Consider the following 25,866-nt stretch of genomic DNA (forward strand, 5'->3'; position numbering starts at 1 on the left):
CAATTGCTCTGGCTAGGACTGCAAGTACGTTGACCAAGAGTGGAGAGTGGGTGTCCTTGTCTGTTCCTGATGTTGAAAAGCTTTCAACCTTTCACTGTTGCATGACTGGGGTTGGATGGTTGTGGGTTTGTCATGTTGAGGTTTGCCCCTTCTACACTCACTTCACTGAGCATTTTTATCATGAAAGGATGTTTTGTCAAACCCTTTTTCTGCATCTATTGAAATGATCATACGGTTTTCATCTTTCATTCATTAATGTGATTTATCACATGGTTTCATTTGTATATGTTGAACCACCCTTATATCCTAGGGATAAATCTCACTTGATCATATATCCTTCTAATGTGTTTTGCTAATATTTTGTTGAGAATTTTTGCATCTCTGTTCATCAGGGATACTGTCTTGTAATTTTCCTTACATTGTCCTTATCTGGCTTTGGTATCAGTAAGTCCTGGCCTCATAAAATGAGTCTGGGAGTGTTCCCTCCCATTCAATTTTTTTGGAATAGTTTGAGGACTGGCAATTCTTTAACCAGTAGGATTCACCAGCAAAACATCTGACCCTGGGTTTTTTATGTGTTGGGAGGTTTTTGATTACTGATTTAATCTGTTATTGGTCTAGTCAGATTTTCTGTTTCTTCCAGATTCAGTCCTGGTAGGTTGTATGTTTCTAGGAATTTATCCATTTCTTCTATGTTGTTCAATTTGCTGGTATGTTAAGTGTTCATAAAGTCTTATGATCCTATGTATTTCTGTATTATCAGTTGTAATATAGCCTTTTTCATTTCTCATTGCATTCTCTTCTATTCTTAATTAGTCCAGCTAAAAGTTTGCCAATTTTTTTTTTCAAAATCAGCTCTTTGTTTTGAATCTTTTACATTTTTTTCTATGATCTATTTCATTTCCCCTCTGGTCTGTTGTTTCCTTCTCTCTGCTTACCTTGGCTTAGTTAGTTCTTTTTCTAAGTTTCTTGAGATGTAGTTAGGTTTTTTATTTGGGATCTTTCTTTTTTATATATGTATTTCTGGGCTTCCCTCATAGCTTAGTTGGTAAAGAATCCACTGCAATGCAGGAGACCTGGGTTCAATCCCTGGGTTGGGAAGATCCCCTGGAGAAGGGAATAGCTACCCACTCTAGTATTTTGGCCTGGAGAATTCCATGGACTGTATAGTTCATGGGGTCAGAGAGAGTCAGACTTGACTGAGCGACTTTCACTTCACTTTATATATGCATTTATCACTATAAATTTCTCTTTATGAATCACTTTTGCGGCATCCCATTAGTTTTGGTATGTTTTGTCTCCACCTGCATTTGTTTCAGGATATTCCTTTTTTTTTTTTTTGACCCATTAGTTGTTCAGGAGTGTGTAGTTTATATCCTGTTTATACCAGATACACTGGAAGGATTAAACCAGAAGCTAGAGATTAGTTATCAGTAGAGGGCTGGCAGAATTCAGAGAGGAATTGGGTAGCAGGGGTGAGAAAAGAGTGACAATACTCTTGAGTTATCTTTTGATAGCTCTGATTCTTCCAACATAGTGAAGGCAATGGCACCTCACTCCAGTACTCTTGCCTGGAAAACCCCATGGATGGAGGAGCCTGGTGGGCTGCAGTCCATGGGGTCGCTAAGAGTCGGACACAACTGAGCGACTTCACTTTCACTTTTCATTTTCATGCATTGGAGAAGGAAATGGCAGCCACTCCAGTACTCTTGCCTGGAGAATCCCAGGGACGGAGTAGCCTGGTAGGCTGCCGTCTATGGGGTCGCAGTCGGACATGACTGAAGTGACTTAGCAGCAGCAGCAGCAGCAATGCTTCAGATACCATTCATTCATCTCCCCTCCAATAAAAACCAACTAGCATGAGAGGGAGTGCATGTGCGCTCAGTTGTCTAACTCTGCAAACCCATGGACTGTGACCTGCCAGACTCCTCTTTCCATGGATTATCCTGGCAAGAATACTGGAATAGGTTGCCATTTCCTCCTCCAGGGGATCTACCTGACCCAGGGATTGAACCTGCATCTCCAGCATTGGCAAGTGGATTCTTTACCAATGAGCTAGCCACCTGGGAAGCCCATGAAGGGAGGGTACCTGAAGTAAAAACATCAACAGATGATCCTAACTATATTGAATAACAACATGGAAAGTGGTTGGGAACTAAAACGATGGAAAACACTGCCCTCAACAGATAAATTTAAGGCCAGATGGGAAAGGAACTATTCAAATGCTCTAATCTGGTCAATAAATGTTTCTCACTTAGGTATGGACTGGCAATTTTTTTTTGGCTCCAAGTCAGGCAGGATCTTAGTTCCTAGACCAGGGATCAAACCAGTGCTCCCTGCAGTGGAAACAGAGTCCTAACACTGGACCAACTAAGTCCCTGGACGGGCAGTTCTAAAACTAATGTGTACACTAAAACTGAAGAAGTAAGTAAAACAGACTGCAGATAGTAAAGTCAGGTTCTTACCTCAGGAGAAAATTCACAAATAAGGAAAGGAGAGGCTGAAAGGAATCCTGTGAAGTCGAATTGAAATATAAAAGTATTACTACAAAACTTGTGTTTTTCCACATACATGTTTAGATAACTAGCTGCAAAATATGAATTTATGTCTGTTTTCAAGAGCATGCATGAGTGCTAATCGTGTCCACCTCTGTGCAACCCCATGGACTGTAGCCTGCCAGGCTCCTCTGTCCATGTGATTATCCTGGCAAGAATACTGGACTGGGTTGCCATTTCCTCTTCCAGGGGATCTTCCCCATCCAGGGATGGAACCCACATCGCCTGCATTTGCAGGCAGATTCTTTACCACTGAGCCACCTGGGAAGCCTGTGAGTGAACATACCTACACTTATTTCCTAGCTTTGGCTGCAGAGAGGGCCAAAGAGCAGTAATATTCTAGTAGCAATGAGCAAACACCTTGGTTTCTAAATGCCATTCTCCAATACATGGATCTAGGAATCTTAGAGAGGTGGTTATTCCAGTACCTGGAATGAGTGTCAGTGTTTAACATCTTGCCAGAAAGTAAAGAAATGCTTAAAAAATGGAAAGGAGCTTTTCCAAGAAACATCAGCATCTACCTGAAGCTCTTAATGACCAAAGCTGGAATAACTTCAGGAACAGAGTGATAGTACTAGATTATAACCCAAAGGAAAAAAAAAAAAATCATGAATCCATTATAATATAATCAAATAAATCAGTGGGGAGAGGGACAGCTCCCAATTAATAAATGTAGAAGAAATCAGGCAAATACTTTAGAAATAATTATTGTGACCAAGAAGCTAAAATTAATAGGTATGTTTGAGAAATCTATATAGTTTCAAAGTATCTCCCCAAGATACTTATCAACAAGGAAAAGATAGTAACTTCACAGTGGAGAAACCCAAAAGAAACCACTTAACCAAGTAGTCGTGGTCAACATCACCTGTGCAAACATATGACATCATGAAATGCATGATGCATTATGGGCACACTTCTGTGGTATTCCTGCCAAAATGCATGCTCATTATAATCGTAAGAAAACATCAGACAAATCCACATCAAGGGAATATTATTCAGGATAACTGGTCAGTAGTCTTCAAAAGCACCTTGTCTTTTTAAAGACAAGACAAGACTGGGGAACTATTACAGAGACATAACAACAAAATACAATGTGGGATCCTGGGTTGGATCCTAGAACAGAAATAGTGGATAAAGTGGTGAAATTCAAGTAAGGTGTTTAGTTACGAGTGCTCTATCGGTGTTAAGTTCTTGGTTCTGATAGTGGTACCGTGCTGTGCTTAGTTGCTCAGTGGTGTCTGACTCTTCGAGATAGTGGTACTGCGGTTATGTAAATATTAACATTAGGGAAAGCTGAGAGAGGGACATATGAACCTACTATTTTTTCAACTTTTCTGTAAGTTAAAAATTAATTCAAAACTAAAGTCTAAGAAGAAAGGTAGGAGAGGATAATATGGTGAAACCAGTTAGTATAACTGACTTTTTTCTTTCCCCAGCTACGTTCGGACACTTTGGTATTCACAGAGCAGCCCGCCTGTGGGGTCTACGACACGTTCTCGAAGCTGGGTCCTCTGGAAGCAGACACTGAAGTGGAGGTGCGAATTCACTCTGGGAATGTGCAGTCCTGGGCTGGGGCCCAGCTCTCACTGTCCAGGGGCACATGTCCACTCAGCCCCTGCCAGCCCCTCCCTGGAGTGCTTCAGGTGCCCATGTGGAACCTCCCAACCCTTGTGTCAGCTGGAAGGAATACAGCTGTCTCCTCAGTTCTACAACCAAGGGGTACTTTGACTCCTTGTGAGAGACTGGACAGGCAGATGGGAGGTGGCAGGAGCCAGCCTGCTGGCAGAAGACCATCACTGAAAAACCATTTTCTTGGCTGGTACCAGTCAGACCTTAAAAACAAGACAGAGCCTAGAGGAAGGCAGGATGCATGGGAGCTAACTAGGAAGTCGCAGTGAATTGATTTCAAGTAGCTGCAGCTGTGATTATTTTTAGCCACAGGCTTCAACCAGCTTTCAAAACCGGCTAATCAGAGTTTCACAGTAGCTAGCAAGTAAAGGCAGCACAAAAATTTAGCTTTTAATTTAACTGACAGCAAGAATCTGCTTAGCTGGGAGATGGCTCGGAAGGCAAATCAGAGGAAAAAAACTTTTCACTGCAAGTGTAAGATAATTTTTCACATCTGTCACTTTTGAAAATAAAAATTTATTTAGTAAATCTGTTTCTGCCACTCCAGCTCAGTATTATGTATGCATTTTGGGTAAAACAAATCATCTCGCCACCTAAACTTGAAAGGAAAATAAACTGATGACAGTTAAGTTCTAACAAATTCCCCACATCCATCCCCGCACTCCAGTAGCATATCCTGCAGGAAGCTGTTATCAGAGCCTGAATGGCTTTAATGTAGCCACACCAACAGGCACAGAACAGCCGGGCTGGCTGATGCCGGCACTAGACTGCTGGCTGCTTCCTGAAGGGTCCAGGGCTGCCCAGGAAGAGAGGCCTCAGGAGCCAATACGGGGGGGTGGGCTGTAACAATTTCCTCGACCACATCTCAAAGGAAGTAAAAGGGACCTGCAGGCGGAAGAGGTTTGGGAAAGAGAAGGGAATGGAAAAGAGGGCGACTGGTGGCAAATATGACAGAGTCTGGAGTACACAGGAAAAGCCAGTCCGTCTTTACTGTAGTGAGTGCAGGATACAAATAGTTTACAACAACCTCTAACATTTTCTTACCATTTGATAAAAAGTTCACTATAATATTTATTGTATAATGAAGGAAAAAAACAACACATTCAGGGAAAAAATTGAGATTAACTTATTTTTTCTTAAAAGGTTCATCTCAAGGATGGCAACAAAGTCCAGCTTGTGCCGCCAAACGGTTTTACATGTTCAAACCGTGTACAGCTTCTTGTGTGAACTGTTGACTACAAACATTTACCAAATACATAAATCTCTTTTAAAAAAGCCATTTTAAATATAGCAAAGCAGTGTCTTCTTGCACAGCAAAGTGAAGAAAGTTTCTACAGAGAAATAAAAGTTTTACATTTGTAAAATCTTTTTCACATTCTAATCATCTAGCTTCTTATGATCCGATGCCAGGAGTTTTCTGGTTCCTTATTTACTATGTATTTCTTGTGCGCATGATGGTTAATACAGAAAATATGTTAATGCTTTATTAGCTGTCCTTACAGTAAAAGGAAATGGTAAAACATATATTGTTCTTTTAGAACAAACCCCTGATTTAGTCTCTTAACACAATGGACATAATTAGGGCTCAAAAGATGGAGTTTTGATTGGGACCATCTGTAGACATACAATGGTGACTTTCCCTTTCAATGTAGTACCAGGTAGACTGCTGAAGGAAGTACAGCTGCTGGAAACCGTACTTGAACCAGTGCAATTTACTCTAGCTTTTTTTGTTTTTGTCTTTTAGTAATAAAATACTTCATCTGCAGGGATAAAATTTCTTGCAATGGTGTCATACAAAACACAGGAGTCCAAAAAGGGTAAGAAAAGTAGGTTCTAAAGTAATGTGGTTCGTGTCTTCCCCACTCTGAGCTGGTTCCCACCAGGAGATGCATGTGTATAATGTGTTCGTACATGGGGTCTGGGCGAGGATGCCTCTGTCAAGTCCATATGCTCTAAGTCACACTGGGCATATGAGAAAAGGGTTAACAGTCAAATACTCAGTTCCTGAAAATGGAATACATTGTTACTTGGTCAGTGTAATTGAAATACAAACTCCGAGCCTTGGTAATATTATTTTAGAAAACAGTAGTTGTACTGATTATAAACCTGCATAGAAAGAAAGACTATTGAGATACAGTCAGAAAAGCCATCTCGTAAGGCACACAAGAAAATAGACAGTAAATGTGAATGTGTTAACTCCTATCCCATGTACAGCAGAAGTTCATGAACATGCATAAATAACAACCAAAGAAGCACTGAACACTTTCAAAGCTATAAATGGTTTACAAAGTGGTAAGGATTATCTTGGAAATTCAGTGTTGGGAAACTGCGTTGTTTCAACTAGGTGTGACCTCATGAAGAAATGTGCCTGTAAGTTGTTTAGTAAAATAAGTATATTTAAAACAAAACAAAACAAATCCATTCTGAATAAAAGCCAAATGTCTAAACTGATGAGAGGAGAGAGTGTATCACCCTCCCTCTTTTGGCCTCTATCAAAATTTACTACCCAAAATGTCATTAAAAACAGAATTCCACTTTGCAGCTGTGAATGCCACAAGTTTATCCTGTACCTAACTACCTATGTGTCAGCCAGGAAATCTGGCTGATGATTTGTCACGAACAGCATATGAGGAAAATGTCACAAGGAACGCAATTTAGGGGGAAAAAGCAAAAACGTAAGTAAAAATTGTAGGTAGCTGCTTAATATTAAGTTTAAAATATAAAATAGCAGTAATTTTCAACCCTTATTTTGAGTTTCTCAAGAAAACGAGTATTTAAAAATCGACGATGAAAGATATACAGGACTTTGAATTTTGTCATGGCACAAGCCCAGGGAACTGCCGAACTTGCTGTCACCACTTAGCTGTCTTCCTGAGAGAGTAAGGCCTTGGTCAGCATCTCAGTTGAGGGCATCAGGATGGCAAGAGTCATGCCAAGGATCTGCACCATGAGAGGACTTCTCCCCACACTGAAGTGTCATTCAATGCACAGAGTGTCCAGAATGATAGTTATCTTGTAACCAGCTGCATCAATCTATTTTAGAGGGTCAAGAAACAAAGATCCCTTCCCCCACAAATATTCTTACCTAATCATTTACCACTTATAAAACCTTTGTGCTCATCTACTATTTTGCCATTTTCTCTAATATTAATTAAATTAGGTCAGTTTCTCTACTATATTTTTTTCCTCACAAAAGGCAAGTTTTAAATAATGCCTTATAAAATCTGTTACAACACATTTTACATTTATGCAGGATGAACTTAACATCAATTTTTTTTGCCACTTTGCTATTTATATACACATATAAAATATATAATAATGCTCAACCCATACGGCACAAAGATTACAATGTAACATCACACATTCACCACCAGTGAGGGGAGAAACCCCTTTATACAATCCTCTGAAAAGACTGGGCCAATAATTAAAATCCAAAGTACAGTATATTTAACAAAATAGTAAATATTAAACAGTGAATACTCTACTTAATAAGGATCTCGCCTTTTCCCCCTAAATTGGCGGCAATCCACAAAAATATACTTTTTAATCTGGTGACCATACAATACATAGGTACTTACATCAAAGGTGATAATATATTTAAGATGCTATATACACAAAGAGTTTGGCTCAACTTTTAATTTACATATAGAATAATAAGTGTTCATGGCTTTTTTTTTCCAAGGTTCTGCTTGCAAGATATTTTTGTTTGTTTTTTTCCCCCTCTCAAAATAAAACTAAAAAGTTAAAACAAGATAAAGCTATTCTCTAAAAAAAAAAAAAAAAACAAGTTACAACATACAGCTTTGGCTTATATAAATAATTCATAGCAGAATGTGTTCAAAAGTAGTGAATATAATTTTATATATAGTCATCAATTTATAAGGGTGTTTTCTTTTATATAAAATATACATGAGCTAAAATCAGTTTCTTTAATTTTATGATATGAATGTAAAAAGAAACTTCTGACATATTCCAATTATAACTTAATATATTAATTTACTGTTAATGCTCTATATCTCTAGGCTAATATTTTCTGAATATCTCATGCGTGTTTTCTATTCTCTCTCTTTTTTATTAGCTAAAGATCACTTCTTTGACCCAATACATTTTTGCACGTGCAAAACAGTTATGTGTGGGGCTTTTTTGTTATGTTTTTTAATATCAACAGCCCTTTCCCATGCACCTCTTTGCAATAGAGACCCATGCCAGGTTGGGTAATTAATATAAATGACATTTTATGTACAGTATTGCTTTCTTGGTTCCTGCTTTTCTACTGCTCTGTTCTACAAAGCATTTTTCTTAAGTAACTACAGTCACTGCACAGTTAAATAAAACAAGTAGGGGCCCTCTAGGTTTCTGCAAGCTAGTGTGGGAGAATTATATATAGGGTACATGTTTCTCTGCAAAAACTGGTTATCTTATGAAACAAGTAGTCCAAGGAAGTGCCAGACTAGACTCTGCCTACAGGGTGCTCTGTTTGCCGTGGTACACACACCTGCAGATCTACAAGAGTTAGCAGGTAAGTGCCTGATTCTGTGTACGCAACACACACCCACACATACACACACTCACACCCACATACATATATATGTAAAGGGATATATATGTATGTATGTACATATAAATATATTTAACTCATGTCCTTATTTACCAGTTTAGATATGTAGAGCAGTTCACTGCAGTAACACAAAGTACAAACACCTGCCTGGAAGCCTTAGGTCACCCACGCATCCATCCGCATCCGCTTTACGGAAGGGCTTTCTCTGTCCTCAGAGTTTGGGGGCCGGCCGAGCACAACGGGAGAGTGGAAGTCGCCCCGCGGATCCTCCCGGTCACTGCCGTCGTAGGAGCTGCTGGAGCTGCTCAGACTGTCCACAGGGGAGCGGCCCACTTCCTGCCGGGGCTGCGGCTGTGGGGCCTGCGGCGGCGGCGGCGGCGGCGGCGGCTGTGGCTGCTGCTGCTGCTGGAAGCCTGATGGGGTCATTCGATCCCGGGGAGGTGAAATTGGTTCTGACTTAATGTTGATGTTTTGGTTGGTATTAATGGATAAATTTGAACCCTGAGATAACTGCCCTCCAGCACTGAAGGAAAAAAACAAAGATCTGTTAGACAGCTGGTTTGTGAGTGCATCTGCATGAATGGGCTACTACAGATACCACCTGACTGACAAAGAGCCCAGGGTCTGAAACACTGCCAGAACTCCCCAAGACCAGTTTTGGTGTTTCCTGCAGTGCTTCACACAGAAAAAATAACATATCCCTGATAAAAACAGAAATGAGTACAGTCAAGATGTCTAGTGGCTGGTTCTGTTACCCAAATCTTGGTACTTCTGTGGCTGAAATTTCCAAAACAGTGTCAGTGACTGACGCGCGGGGACCAAAGCAGCAGAGGGACAGTGGCACCCCGATCCCAACTCCCTCTCCCCTCTGCTCTGCCTCTGTGACAGCACCTGCCACCTACGCTCACAGCAGCTCTCAGAAGGCAGCCACGTCACCCCACTCTCCAGATGAGTCTCAGAAAGGCTAAGTGAGTGGCTCAGAGGAGGACACAGTAAAGTGTGCACATGCCTTTTCCTCAGTCTGAGTACCAAGCCTTTTGCGCCTGCCTTTGCACGGCTATTTTTAGTGTACTCATTTAGGATGCTCTGCACACGCCCTAGGGCCAAACCCCTGTGTAAGCAAAGAGATTTCCTTCAGATACCCTGGCCATTTCTCCATGACATAGTTCCCAAGTTGATGACCAACGACAGTGTGTACTGTGGAGCTACCAGGATGCAGGGAGCCTCTCTGGGGACTTTTAGGCCAAGAGGCTGGGAGTCCCACGTGTCCTGACAGGAGCAACACAGCTAACCTGTTATGCTGTCCCCTCTTCTGGATTGTTCTCCTCCAGCTTCTCGTTGGGCTGACTATTCTAGTTTTACCAAAACACCATTCCTTCTCCTCCTGCTAGTGATGCCTGTCCTACCTGAGCACCACTGTAATCCCTTTCCATGCTGTCTGTAAGGAACATTTTTGCGAACCCTTCCTGGAGAGGTACAATGTGTGCAGTGGACTGGGGTCAACCACATGAATCCCCCGTAGTCTGACCCATACATAAGAAACCCAGCCCCTACCACCCTTCCCTACGATCCAGGGATAAAGCAACGGGTACAGCTTAATGTTGATGTTTTGGTTGGTATTAATGGATTTTCTTATTCTGTCTGTTGATGTTAACCAAAACAAGGAAAGAGAAGGGTGGCAGGTAGGCCTGAACACCTTCAGGTTACCTTTCTTCTACCAGTGGAATGAGACACAGGTTGGGAAGCATAGGTAGAGGTTTGATGAAAACATCTAGTCAGTTACTCACACGAGAGAGTTGAGGGCTGCTTGTCCTAAATGGTGCTGCTGCCAGGCGGACACCTGTCCCAGAGACAGCATTCCTGGCGAGTTGAAGCCCTGCAGGGCTGACAGATCTGCACTAGTCAGTGAGTAGTCTAAAAAAGAAGAAAATGTTCCTTGTGTGTGTAATAAAAGGACCATACAACACCTGCTTTTCAAACAGTTGTGCCCAAACTTTTCTTAGTCTGAAAGAAGCCAGGTACTTCGTAACATCAGAGAACTCCCTTTGTGCTTAGTCACTCAGTCATGTCCGAGCCCGCCAGGCTCCTCTATCCATGGGGATTCTCCAGCAAGAATACTGGAGTGGGTTGCAATGCCCTCCCCTCCAGGGGATCTGCCCAAGCCAGGGATAGAACTCGGGTCTCCTGCATTGCAGGCGGATGCTCTACTGACTGACTGAGCCACCAGGAAAGCTAAAAACACGCTTATGGTCTACAACTGACAAAACATTTTCTTTTGGGAGGTTTCTAGCACCTAGCTATATTCAGTTGTCTGGGATTATTTCAGTAAAAGAGGTTTCAATTTTGTACTAAATATTTATAGCTTATTATTTCACAAAAAGTTGAGATACTTATTCTGGGATTGTAAACAGAATTAACAAAAATGCTGTCACTGAAAGATATTACTATACAATTGCCATTTTAAAATATATATGCCCACCACTACCCTCATGAACAAAGAGAAAACACTCCAGTTCATCCTGACTACAACTAGTTCAGCATGTCTCATTCTGAAGTACAGGGGAAGCAGAAAAGATTCAGGACCCCTTTCCCCAGGCTGTCAAGCTTAGTGACATAGAAAGTATATTCATTATCATACAATTAACTAATTGCATTTCTTCGAAGTACAGGAACTGTCAAAGATCCCTGATTGCATGCAAAATCAAAGTTCATGAAAAACTTTGTGTTACAAGACATAAACGCTTCAGTCATAATCATTTTGGCCAAGACATAGTATGTTAGTTATCATTCATATGTAGAGTTATTTCAGTTCAACATTAACATTTGTTTTTTTCCATTTAGTTCTAAAGAGAGGTGGCAAAAGCTCTTCTACTTTTAACTTCTTTTCTATGTCTTGAGAGAAGTATTTAAAGAAATTAGTCTCCCTAGTGAATGAGCATTTTAAAAAAGAAACTGAATTTAAACAGCATAGCTGTGGCTTGGGATCTTTTCTCAGTCACTGTTCTCTAACACTGCCTTGCCCCTCCCCACAGAAGCTGAGTCGGGGGGTCCATCACACTGCACCTTCTACAGTGCCTCCAAATCCTTCCAACTACCCACTTGACATGTCTACTTGTCATGATGTCTCTCCAGACACATCAAGTCTGACATGACCCCACTGAACTCATAATTTCCTCCAAACCTGCCTCTCTGTAGTAAATGGCACCAACTCTCCTGTAACTGTTCATGCCAGAAATCTGTGGGTGTTACCCTTGATACTTACTTTCTCCACCAACAATCAAGTCTACTCAATTCTAGCTACTGTCTCTCAAGCCTGCCCACATCTCACCGTCTCTACTGCCACCAGCCTAGTTCACACCATTAGCACTCATTAGTTGGACTATCATAGTAGGCTCTTGTGTGGTGGCCCCATGAGTGCTGTAGTTAAGTGATCATACAAAACAAATATAGTCATGATACCGCTCTGCTTAAAACCTTTTTATGGCTTCCCAATGCTCTCAAGATCATGTCCAAAAGTCCTCAGCAAGGTGTAGGCATCCCAACCTGCCTCTGTGGTTTCAACTCTACAGCCATCCAGACCCATCAGCCATGCTCCTGCTGTCTCTGCACACAGTGCTCCCCATTTCTGGAGCACTCTCCCTACTCTGCCTGGCTGAGGCAGGTCGAAGCCTCTTCAGGTCAAAGCTTCAGTACGGCCCTTAACACGAAGGTGATAAATTACTCCTAGAGCTATTTGTCTTGTGTCTTTCTCCTCTGAGAGACCCTACGTTCCATTGGTAACTGTGTGCTCCTGTGTATTTCCAGTGCTTGGCACAGTGCTTGTCACACAGAACACACTCTATATCTGTGCTGAATGGATCCATGAATAAGTTGAGAAGCTGGGAGTGATCTTACAGATGGGCATGAGGAAGTGTCTATATGATTCCTCTTCACAGAACTACTGTACTTTTTGAAATGTTGCTCACTTATTCATCCCTGTACTGACTGACTGGCACTTGTTTGATTCTTAACTATGTACAGAAAGGTAGTTGATATACTAATGAAAGACAAATTATAGATGCATGTTTTAAAAAGATAAATACATTAAAGATAATGTGGTAACATTAAACAGAACAGGTGCTCTGAGAGAGAAGTAAGTAGTTACAGGAGTGAGACTGATAAGGGATGGTTTCAAGAGAATGTGACTCCATTTCTGTGTTTTGGTAATTCCTTCTGGACTTTGGAAAAAATATTCTTTAAAGCCAATGTCATTTCTAAAAACAAATATAGTGGGGTATCTAAGTTTTCTATTGGAAAAACCTGTCATGAAATGCTCGGTAAACTGTAATGTAATGGTGACACCCAGCTCAAGAACCATCTCCTTGGCCAACGCTCCTCTGAACATTCTAGCTCACAAATTTTCTACTTTCCTCACCTTCTCAAGATCACAGTATAAACTGGTAACCTCAACAACTCAGGACTTCCCCTCCATAGGTTACCAGCTTGGGTATGTCTCCTTTTCCAGAATAAACGTGGGAGAAAATGTATGTCCCTAGACTAGTGTTGCTCATATAGCTGGTGACCAGGGCAATGAAACAGAATTTCTATGAACATATAATCCCTGGGTTTACTCTAGATTTAGTTGATGGATTTGGATATTTTTTTTAATATTGACTGTTGGAAAAGGTAGTAGACATTTCCTAAGAAGCTTTCTTTTCAACAAAACCATTTAAAGTTGTTTTTGTTTTAAAAGAACTACTTGGAATTAAAGCAGCAATCAAATGTACCAATGGCTCTGCACCCCTCAGGGAGCTCCACAGATCAGGGTGAAAGACTGTGCTACAGCATTTACCCTGAAGTCTGAAATTAGATGATCTTTATTCATCTATTTATCAGAATCACAAAAGAATAAATGCCCTGCCCTGTGGTCTCTGAAAAACTGGCAAGGTATTTTTAACTCTTTCCCTCTCTCCTCCACCTTTTGAGGCATCAGGTGTTTGGCTCAGCTACTGAGAAAGGGAAGCTCCCCTACGTGTCCTCTGCCAATCCCTAAATGGCACATCTAGAGAAACCGTCATACACTGGGCTCTCCACACAGTGAAAGCACCCCTCCAATCATTGCAGTATTTTTAAACTTACCTAATATACTCTCTAAATAGGGTATGTGTGGATGAAAAGTCTAAATTACATGAATGAGTGAAAAGCTCACCTCAGAGGTGAGGAGTGACTGGTTTTGAAGAGAAGTAAGAAAGCTGCTGGTCTTGCCCCCGAGGCACAAACAGTATAAACCAAATGGGCTATCACATGGAGGAAAATGTGACCTGTTGACACAGCTACCTAGATCCACCGCCCTGAGTCCTGAGGTCCCAAGGGATGCAGCCTTTCCCGAGGTAGGTTGACACAGCATACAGAAAAACATCTTATTTCAAAAGCTTGGAAGAGTGAGATGCTATGTAACAAGAACTACATAGAAAACACCAACTGTTTTGCTCCGTTTGCTGTGCGTCATAATTTGATAACAGCTAGTTGTCTCTCAGGGGTAAGCAGAAGTTCATGCTGGGGAATCTTTCTATAATCAATGTGTACTGTGTAATTTTTTCAAGACTAGCATGTATTTCATTAACATATCCAACTGTGAATCTAAGAAACTTGAAATAATTTATTTCAATAAATATATATTTTTTTTAATCACAAAAGCACACACTGAAACAAAACAAAGGAAAAAACCCCACAAAAGGCAACAGGGCAGGCTCACCTGTGTTGTAGGCGGTCGGCATTGCTGAGTACACCAGGCCCTGTGGAGGCAGGCTTGGAGTTGTCACAGACACCACTGGGGTAGCTAGGGGTTGAGTGGCTTGAGAACTGCTTATCCTTTGGGTATTCTGTGAGAGAGTAGAAAAAAGTGTTATTCTATGAGTATTTATATTTAAGCTTAATATTTAAAATAGAATGTTCAATTTAAAAGTGACATTTTTCACAGTTTTATGATGTGAACATCATTCCCTGAAGCAAGTGATCATGTGAAAACTTTAAAAATACTAATGAGAATAACTAAATATTTAATTTTAAGGGATGTATTTTGCATTAATCATTCATTTTCCCCTAGTGCCTTTTTCAGAGAGTTTATTGATGTCAGAGATACATCCTTAAAATAGAAACTTGCATTGGAGCTGATAACATTTATATGCTAACATAAATGAGGACTTGAGGCCCCAACTTATAAAGACTGCCAGGCTACCCTACCTAAGTAAGATATGTGTAGATTTTAAATACCTGAGGATAACAAGGTTATCTGTGTATATAAAGATTATAAGTCCATGAGAGTCCAAGAGAGTTCAAAACTACTTCTATTTGCTGGATTTACAAGTTAACAGGGTTTTAAGTCATAGCTTACTAAACTGCAGCTTGTATTCATATTTCCTTCCCTGAGATCCTGCAGTAAACACACAAATATGTATATGTGTATGTATTTAGATATAAATTTTTATTAAGATTTTTTTAAAGAACAGTTTTAGGTTCACAGAAAAACTGATGAAAAGGTACAGAGATTTGCCATATACTCCCTGACCCTATACATGCAGACCCTCTCCCATCATCCGCCATTGACTGTTTTTTAATGGCAGACTCAGCCATGTATCCCTTCTCCGGACGCTTATGAATGGAGAAGCTTTGAGTAGAGAGTTTTTAAATAAAATATAATACTTCTGATAGGGCTGCGGATGACCAGCGGTAAATGCTTGCTGACCGACTGCATCTACATAGCATCCCATCTACAGTGGGAGTGAAACAAAATGAACTACAGAAGAATCAAGTCAGTTTAAGACAGTCACCATTCTGTAAGGGTATGGATATGAAAGAGCAGTTTCTCACAACGCTGCCTCAAGCAAACACGTCCTAAAACTGAGAATCAGTGAAACAGAGACTCCAAGTTCCATGTGGTTAGAACACAAGAAGGCTAAAGCATAACTCCAGGCTTATTTTTTTCTAAATGAAGAAGTTACAGCCTGGTAACTGACATTTAGGGGACCTAAGCCATATCAAAGTATAACTCAGTGCCCCTGAGATTACAGAAAGTAGGATGTCATTCAGTCTTCTCTATTACCATTTCAAATGGTAATCAGATTGAAGACCTTTGGTTAGATCTAGATATTTCATATCTCATTTTATTTCTTTTTAGTTTGTATTTTCTATCCAATCTTAACTTAGAGGATATTAGAAAGACCACTCAGGCTACACTGGCCTGATTCTTGCCCCAGATTCACTAATTCCTGAGCACTGGAAAAATCCTTGACCCTCTCCAAAGCAGAGAAGACGGTGATCGCTGCACTGCTGCTCGGTAGTGCTACTGTGAGAATCTAGTAAGGCAACAGTAAGAAGTGCTTTGATATACTAAGTACTTCAGAAATGTAAGATATATCCTAAAATTGTTCTAAGATACTCTCTGGCCCAAGATTTCTACATAACTGGCTTTTTTTTTTTTTTTAAGGTAAATATAGTTATTCCTTCTGATCCATAGCTATTCCCTTGGAGCTGTCAGAAAGGAGAGTTGTTCTAGAATTGAAAGACTTTTAAAGGCATCTTTATAGCCTGGCTCTAAACGGGCCTTTAGTGTAGGTGTCAGGGCACTCACTCTGGGTCAGAGCCACTCATGATTCTATTCTAGAGCTCAAGCCAATTTGAACAACTTTCTAGATTCTAACAGATTGTGTCTCTGATTGTGATTTGGTTCTACACACAGAGCTCTGCATTTTAATTAAGTTTTAGAATTTGAATTAGCTTAAGTTTTAGAGAATATCAATGACTATTTACAGTTTTTGGTTAAATATTTGTTTCTTAATCAAAAGTATTTTTATGTGCTAGATTTTATAATCTTCAAATACTTAGAAATTTACCTTTGAGATTTTGTAATTGAGGGTATACTTTAAGGAATGTAAAAGTCAACATATAACAACTAAATATACATTTTTGTCTCAGCATCAAGTTAAAAATTTTAGTGAATTTTTGACACAGAGATCTACTTTGAGAGAACAGAGATCTGTTCTCACAAATTTTGTCACTGAAACTTCAAGAGTCAAATACTAGGTGAAAAACACAGTATGACATGGTCTAGCCTGGTTCTATCCATGCCCTACTCTCACCTCCATGGAAGTCTCCTAATGTGACCTCAAGACGGGGTGGCGGTGGTGGTGTGTGTGTCTGTAAAACGGTGACACTCCAATATATTGGTTCTACCCATCAAGGCTCATAATCTCAATGGCATTGATTTCAACAGCCACTAGAGGGCAACATACTGCTAGATAATTCATAAATTCACAAGGAAGCATTTATGATTAAATTCTTAAGGGTATAAATAGTGAGATTTAATCTAAGACAAATTATTTAAACTATCATTTGCTAATCATTATTGTATCAGTAAGTAAAGTATTTCCCCAAAAGATACTTAAAATCTGCACATGATATAATCCAACACCACAAGAATTCCATGGCCAAGAGATTTCCATGGACTGTATAGTCCTTGGGGTCGCAAAGAGTCAGACACGACTGAGCGACTTTCACTTTCATCACTTTCAGTGTATTTCAGTTACCCAATGTGAAACCACATCCAAAACTGTGAGAGTGATCACAAAGTTAAAGAAGAATCTCTAATTTTAAGGACAGAGCACAGACAACCTTATTTGAAAAGAAACAAACTGTGCAAAACACACCAGCATGCATATATATGTAATAATAAAATGTAAAACGAACAGATGCCTTTCCCCCATGCTTTCATGCAATCTAAACCCCTGTCCATGCTAAAAACTAAACATTTTCGTGTCTTTAGTTCCCTTAAAGTCACCTAATTAGCAGCTGACTTTGAAATCAGAAGATCAGTTCTCTGAGGTTTGAGTTTTAGTTCCCAAAGAGCAACTGAAAGTTATTTTTAGTCAAATTTATTTTCTAGAAGAAAAGCCAATAGAAATCATTTGTTTTTGAAAAAAAGTAACAGCTACTATTAAGGACAGAATATCTTCTGATAGAAAAAAAGGAAGTTTGTGTATGTTCAATTAAAGACATTCGTTTTAATAAACAGGGAACCCCCTTGTGGTTCAGATTGTCTCATGCAGGATGAAATAATTCTAACTCTGTGAAAAAGGTGACCTCACCAAAAATGATGTAATCTTTTTGAAAGAAAGAGAAACAACACAAGACAGTGTGTTACAATCTGAGGAACTGTGAGGGTGAAGTCATTTTCTAAAAATATATTAATAATTTGGGGAACTATATAAGGTATTTTATATCTTCCTAAAAAATTCTTTAACATGTCTTGTGATCATGGACAGCTATTGTTTATAAAGGCTCTATTCCAAAGTTTCCAGAACAAATAAAACAGGTCAAGATACATAATTATGAGTAGAAAAACCACATTCTGCAGTACCAGTGCTTCGTTCAGTTATTCAAAATGTTTGGACAGTATTTAACAGCAAGAAAAAAAAAAATCTGTGTTATAAAGGGAACATTACTCAGATAAAAACACTGAAAAGAATTAGTACTTTCCATATTTTTTTCAATTCCATTCAAGTAGAAACCCACACTCACCAACTCCAATTCCTCTTCCTCCGACTGCACTCAGCACATAAGAGGAATAAGAGAGTTACTAAGACTGTTGGTAGTTGAATATAAAATACTTCTTTAGAAAAGCTTGTTATCTGAACACTATGAGTTGTTTGGAAATCTAAAGAGATGATTACATAGGCAGTGAGTACAAATATACATTACTTATTGTCTCTGTACCTGTAGCTGACTTCAAAAGACAGGAAAGATTCTTTTAAATTCTCTAGGGCCAGTATTTAAAGACCCTCCTACCCCAGTTTGTTCTGTTCTTATGCCATGCTGTGATAACATATAAAAGGATTTCCTAATTGTGAAACTAGTTTCTGTTTGGAATCTGGAGAATGCCAACGCTATTTTTTGTTTTTGTTTGTTCAGACACTAAATTGTGTCTAACTCTTTGTGACCCCATGAACTGCAGCATGTCAGGCTTCCCTGTCCTTCACCATCTCCTGGAATTTGCCCAATACTTACATCTAAATCCTCCCATCCCTACCCTACCTGGTTACACATGTACATTTATCTTAATTAAATTCTGTGGTGGGCAGAAATTATGTTTTCTTTTTTCCCACAGTAACTAACACAGTATTATGAAACAATAAGAACTCAAATATTTGTTACTAAGTATAATAGTTTTACAAATTTATATATTTATCATTTACAAATATAATTTTCAAATGAGTAAAATAATTTCAATGGAGAAAAGCCACATAAAGAAAATGAGAGGAGAAATGAACTGTTAAATCATACAGAAAAGAGATGAATGAAACATTGTTCCTTTTCTTTCTACACATATAAAAATATTAATATGCTAGAATAATCCAACTAGTTTTTAAAAATTATTTTACTTAAGTCAAGCTTCTCTGTCAATCTGCGAAAGGCATCTTTATAAGCATCAGTGATGCACGAAGTCCCAATCTGAAAGCAGGTTTATCTGCAGACAACAGTGTGAAAGAGGAGTGAGGCTCATTACTGACTCTGAAAAATAACTACCTGGCCTATAAACTGCTGTTTCAAACATGGCAAAATCCTCTTCAACTGTTCTGTTATAGATATCTTCACCCATCTCCAACTGTTAAGACACAACAAAATACTATAGGTGTGTGTGTATTCAGTTTTCACTTTAACTTACAGGGATAACAGTGTAAATACTGATAGCTTCTGCGGCAGATTTTAGAATTCCACAGAGATGCTTCATGAACTCTTAAAAAAGACCAAGATAACTGACAAGTTGCTAAATGTCAAACTTGTAGTTTGTCCATCAATTTTGCAGTTTATTACAATTCTTATAAACATATTTCTATGCCTTAAATGAAACTTCCTATAGTGTTTATTTCTAATAGTGGCAGTATTCCACATCCAGTTCCTGAAAGACAAATCAAATGACTAGGATTCTCTACTATAAAAATCACTTTTTTTCTTTTTATAATCAACTATTATTCGGGGAGTGACATTCTGAGATTTATTAAATATCCTGTTTCTCCTTAAATTTTTGCTAACTTTAGTACTCATCCATTGACCTTGCCTTCAAGGTCTGCACTGTCGTATTATGATGGTGATTTGCCATTTCGCTCATTCTTTCTACATGCATTGATTAGAATTCTTCTCTAACAAAGAGCTGTCCCTTCTACATTTATTCATTCAATCACTAAGTAACAGTCTCACTATTTTGTAATTCTTTGTGTTATAATCCAATAATATTTTTCTTTCTTTAAATCTTTATTTTTTGAGCAGTTTAGGCTGACAGCAAAATTGAGGGGCATACACAGAGATTTTCCATAAACTCACATATATATAGCTTTCCCCATTACCAAAGTGGTACATTTGTTACCATTATCACCCAACATCCCTAGTTTACATTAGGGTTCATTCTTGGTGTTGCATAATTCTATGGGTTTGTTCAAATGTATCAACCATTATAATATCAGAGAATTTCACTGCACTAAAATGCTCCATGCTTTGCCTATTCATCCCTCCCTTTTTCAACCCCTGATCTTTTTACTAAAAAAAAGAAAAAGTGTGCCTTTTCCAGAACGTCATATATAGTTGGAATCATGCAGTAGGTAGCCTTTTCAGATTGGCTTCTTTCACTTAGTAACATGTATTTAATTTTCCTCCATTTCTTTTTATGGCTCAATCACTTATTTCTTTTAGCACTGAAAAGTGCTCCATTGTCTGGATGTACCACAGTTTATTCAATTACCCACTGAAACATCTTGGTTGCTTCCAAGTTTTGATAATTATGAATAAAGCTACTATAAACATCCATGTGCAAGTTTTTATGCAGGTAAATGTGACTGCTGGATCATATGGTAAAAGTATGCTTAGTTTTTTAAGTGGAGAAGGAAATGGCAACTCACTCCAATATTATTGCCTAAAGAATCCCAGGTACAGAGGAGCCTGGTGGGCTGCCATCTGTGGGGTCGCACAGAGTTGGACACAACTGAAGTGATTTAGCAGCAGCAGCAGCAGTTTTGTTAAGACGTCACCTGTCTTCCAAAGTGGCTTACCATCTGGCATTTCCACCAGCAATTTGTGACAGTTCCTATTGTTCTACAAACTCGCCAGCATTTAGTGTTCTCAGTGTTCCAGATTTTGGCCATTCTAACACGCATGTAGGAGTATATCACTGTTGTTTATTTTGCATTTCCCTAATAACATACGATGTGGAATGTCTTTTCATATGTTTATTTTTCACCTATATATCTTCTTTGGTGAGCTGTCTGTTAAGGTCTTTGGCCCATTTTATAATTGAGTTGTTTTCCTATTGTTGAGTCTTAAAGAGTTCTTTGTATATTTTGGGTAGAAGTCCTTTATTGGAAGTGTCATTTGTAAGTATTTTCTCCCAGTCTTTGGCTGGTCTTCTCATTCTCTTGACGTCTTTTGCAATTATTTCTTGTGTGGATCTTGCCTATAGTGTTATATCCAAAAATGCATCACCATACCCGAGGTCATTTAGGTTTTCTCACTTATTATTGTCTAAGAATATTAAGCGTTTTGCATTTAACAATTTTGGTCTGCAATCCATTTTGAGTTAATTTTTGTGAAGAGTCTGAAACTGAGTAGGGCCCTGTGGGGCTCCCAGGCACAGAGGTCTTTCTGTCCCCCATTTCTTGTAAGCAAGACTTTCTACATGCACTGATTACAATTCCTCTCTAAGGAAGAGCTGCCCCTTCTCCATTTATTTATTCAGTCAATGAGTAACAGTCTCACTTTTTTTTTCTTTGTTATAATCCAATAATATTATTATTTATTTTGCTGTTTAAATTATTCTAGATCTCGCCATTGGGCGCTCCTCTGAAAGGTTGGCTCCTGTGACTTGACATGTATTTCCTTATCTGCTGGCACCTCCGGATCAATGTGCATTTTTCTGGCCCTAGCTCTACAATCAATCACTTCTGCAAGGAGGCTTGATTCCTTTCATTGGAGAATGGTGTTTAGAAACTAGGACCTGAGGGCTAGGTGTGCTTGGTTTCCAAGTGTCACTGATTTAAGACTCAGCAGTCAGAGTGAGGAAATATCAGATGTATTCGAATTCATGTGTACACACATCTATACTTTTGTATCTATCTGTATATATGTTAAAAAAATACATTTATACTGAAACCTCCAACTACAATCCAGAAAAATAGGGCTCATTATAATCTTCCCATTCACCTTGCTTAACTGAAAATTTATTTCTCAAAAAACCTGGCTTTATCTACAATGTATAATATTCACTTATTTAAGGGTGTGTGTGTGTCTGTGTGTGTGTAACAAATTTACCATCTTGAGCAATAGTTTCCAAAGTTATTTAGACCAGTTCATCCCCTTCCTATCTACTCATTTTTAATAATTATTCATGTATTTCATCTTGGCTTCCCCTGGAATCCTGGTTGATTTTTTTAACTGCATACAGTTAAAAAAAAAATCACTCTGTATTGTATAGTTTTGTAGGTTTTATCAAAAGCATAGATTCATGTACCCAACACTCCAGCATCACATCCCCTCAAACACTCCCTATACTACTGCTTTTGTAGTCGGCTTCTCTCCCTACCCCTGGCAACTACTTACCTGTTCGCCACTTTCCAGAATGAAATATAAATGTAATCATGTCTTTTGGATCTGGCTTCTTTCAATTAGCAAAATTCATTTAAGATTCATTTATATTGTCGTGAATTAAATTCATCCCTTTTTTTTCTAATTGCTGAGCAATATTCCTTTCTGCAGATGTACCAGAGTGTGTATATGCATTCAGCTGCTGGAAGGTTATTTCAGTTGTTTTCTTTGGGGGGAAATTAGTGAAAAATACAGTTTCTGTGTAAGTATGGTTTTCAATTCACTTGAGTAAATTCTCTAGAAGCAAGACTGTTCGGTTGTATGACAAATACATATTTAACTTTATAAGAAGTTGCCAAACTGCTTTCTGAAGCAGGCCTACTATTTTGCATTCTTAGTAGGAATACATGAGAATTCCTGTTGCTCTGCATCCTTGCCAGAACTTGGCACTTCTTGTTTTTTTTTTGTTTTGTTTTTGTAAACAGGTACGCAGTTGTATCTTTCTGGATACAAGTCTTCTACTAGATCTCTAACAGGTACGCAGTTGTATCTTTCTGGATACAAGTCTTCTACTAGATCGCTGATTTTGTAAATATTCTCTCCTAATCTGTAGACTGATTTTTTATTCTCTGAACAGGGCCTTTTCATGGAGTGAATCTTAAACTTTGATAAATAGCAATATATTCATTTTTTATGGACTATGCTTTTGGTGTAATTCTCTAATGTTTTCTTCTAAAGTGTCACAGTTCTGTGTTTTACATTTGGATCTATAATACATTTTGAGTTAACTTTTGTATAAGGTATGAATTACACTGAGGTTCTGTTTTTGCATACTGATGCCAAATTGCTACAGCACCACTAGTTGTACTGACTATCCTTACTCCATTGAACTGCCTTACTACCTTTGTAAAAAACCAATTGAATATATTCTCTGGGCTCTCTTTGACCTACGGTGCTCATCTTTTTGCCAGTACCACACAGTCTTTTAAAGAATATTTATTTGGCTATGCCAGGTCTTTGTTGCAGCACATAGGATCTAGTTTCCTGACCAGGGATTGAACCCAGGCTCCCTGCATTGGAAGCATAGAGTCTTAGCCACCAGACCACCAGAGAAGTCCCCCATACATTCACTACTGTAGCTTTACACTAGGTCTTAAAACCAGGAAGTGTTAGTCCATCTTGTTCTCTTTCAAAATTGTACCGGCTATTGTAGTTCCTTTGCCTTTCCACACATATTTTAGAACTGGCTTGCTGATACCTATAAAAATCTGTGCTGTGATGTAAACCAGGGTTGTGTTTAGTCTTCCAACCAATTTAGGAAGGAATAACATCTTGACGTAGCTTTCCCTGGTGGCTCAGTGGTAAAGAATCTGCCTTCAATGCAGAAGATGTAGGTTTGATCCTTTTAGGTTGGGAAGATCCCTTGGATAGGAAATGGCAACCAACCTTGGTATTCTTGCCTAGAAAATCACATGGACAGAGAAGCCTGGTTGGCTATAGTCCATGGGGTCATAAAAGAGTTAGACACAACTTAGCAACTGAAAACAACGTATTTGGCTCTTTGGTTTCTTTCAACAATCTTTCATAGTTTTAGCATGAAAATCATATGGTTAGATTTGTAGGTATCTTTTGAGTAATGTTTACATGATATTTTAAAATTTCATATTCCAATATGAAACTTCCACTGGAAGATTTTTTGGTAGGTTCTTTATGCTTTTCTACATATTATATCTTCTATGAATAATGTTTAATTTCTTCCTTCCCAGTATGTTTGCATTTAATTTTTTTGCCTTACTGCCTCATCCAGGACTTCCAGTATAATGTTGAATGTGAGTGGTGAGAATAAAACATCACTATCTAGTTTCTACTATTATTTTACTAAAAGACTGAAGTTTCCCCTTATTAAGTATATTAGTTGCAGAATTTCTGAAAACAGTCTTCGTGAGGTTAAAAAAGTTCCTTTCTTTTCCTGGTTTGGGAAAGTTATTTTTATTATGAATAAAAGTGGAATTCTTTTAACATGGTAAATTACAGTGAATTAGCCTTTGGTCTGACTCCTTTTCTCTACTGTCTGTTTTAAGTTTCATTAATTTCCGCTCATTTTTTCCTTTTCTTCTGGCTCCTTTTGGTTAAGTTTGCTCTTTTTTCTCTCCTAAAGTAAAAGCATACTGATTTGAGACCTTTCTCGTTTCTATTATAAATGCTATGAATTTCCCCTCTCAAAACTCCTCCTAGTTGGTCTCAAAAATTCTGATATGCTATAGATTTCAAAATTTCTCTTGAGAGTTCCTCTTTGACCCAGGAGCTATTTAAAAACATATTCTTTAATTTCTATATGTGGAGGTTTCCCTGTTGTCTTTCTGTTATTGATTTTATTATGGTCAGAGACTGTAATCTGTATGATTTCAATTCTTTGAAATTTGCTGAGGTTTTATGACACTGGATACCCAAGGCATGTTGCAAGTGCCCTAAAGAAGAAACGTATGTTCTGCTATGCAAAGTGAAGGGTTCTATAAATGTCTCTTACATCAGGTTGGTTAAATATTTCTCAGTCACCCAGATCCTTAACTGAATTTTCTGCCTACTTGTTCTATCAACTACTGAGAGAAGAGTGTTGAATATTCCAACTATAATTCTGGATTTTTCTCTTCTACTTTTTAGTTGTATCATCTTTGTTTTCTGTATTTTGAATGTTTACTGTTAGGTGCATACACATTAAAGATATTTCTTGGAATATGTAATAGTCTTCTTTCAGTTCAGTTCAATTCAGTTCAGTTCAGTTGCTCAGGCATGTCCAACTCTTTGTGACCCCATAGATTGCAGCACGCCAGGCTTCCCTGTCCATCACAAACTCCCAGAGCTTGCTCAAACTCATGGCCATCAAGTCAGTGATGCCATCCAACCATCTCAATCTCTGTCATCTCCTTCTCCTCCTGCCTTCAGTCTTTCCCAGCATCAGGGTCTATTCCAATGAGTCAGTTCTTTGCATCAGGTGGCCAAAGTACTGGAGTTTCAGCTTCAGCATCAGTCCTTCCAATGAATATTCAGGACTGATTTCCTTTAGGATTGACTGGTTTGATCTCTTTGCAGTCCAATACGAGTCCAAGGGACTCTCAAGAGCCTTCTCCAACACCACAGTTCAAAAGCACCAACTCTTCAGTGCTCAGCTTTCTTTAAGGCCCAACTTGCACATCGATACATGACTACTAGAAAAACGATAGCTTTGGCTAGAGAGACCTTTGTTGGCAAATATTTGTCAGCAAATATTCTTTATTCTTGATAATATTTCTTATTGTGAAGTCTACATTGTTTGAACTTAATATGGCTGTACTAGCTTTCTTTTGGCTAATGTTTGCATAGTATATTTTTCTCCATCTTTTTACCTATATCTTTACATTTAAAGTGGGGTCCTTACAGACATTGTATAGTATGACCTTTTTATTTATTTTAAAAAACCAATCTGACATTTTGTCTTTTAACTGATGTTTATTACCATGTTTACTTGTATGCTGCTGCTGT

The 25,866-nt window shown here is 38.7% G+C and overlaps 1 protein-coding gene across 1 annotated transcript in view; it reads right to left on the bottom strand.

Moving 5' to 3' along the window:
• Nucleotides 1-5,178: 5,178 nt before the first annotated feature.
• Nucleotides 5,179-25,866, bottom strand: part of MEF2A (myocyte enhancer factor 2A) — a 186,926-nt gene continuing 166,238 nt past the window's right edge. The window contains exons 10-12 of the mRNA XM_068991072.1: nt 14,477-14,603; nt 10,530-10,656; nt 5,179-9,265 (exon numbers count right to left, since the gene is read on the bottom strand). Of these exons, the coding sequence (XP_068847173.1) occupies nt 8,899-9,265; nt 10,530-10,656; nt 14,477-14,603 (621 nt within the window). The 3' untranslated portion in view covers nt 5,179-8,898. The remainder of the gene's footprint in view (nt 9,266-10,529; nt 10,657-14,476; nt 14,604-25,866) is intronic.

This window comes from Capricornis sumatraensis, chromosome 19 (assembly GCF_032405125.1).
Source record: "Capricornis sumatraensis isolate serow.1 chromosome 19, serow.2, whole genome shotgun sequence".
NCBI lineage: Eukaryota > Metazoa > Chordata > Mammalia > Artiodactyla > Bovidae > Capricornis > Capricornis sumatraensis.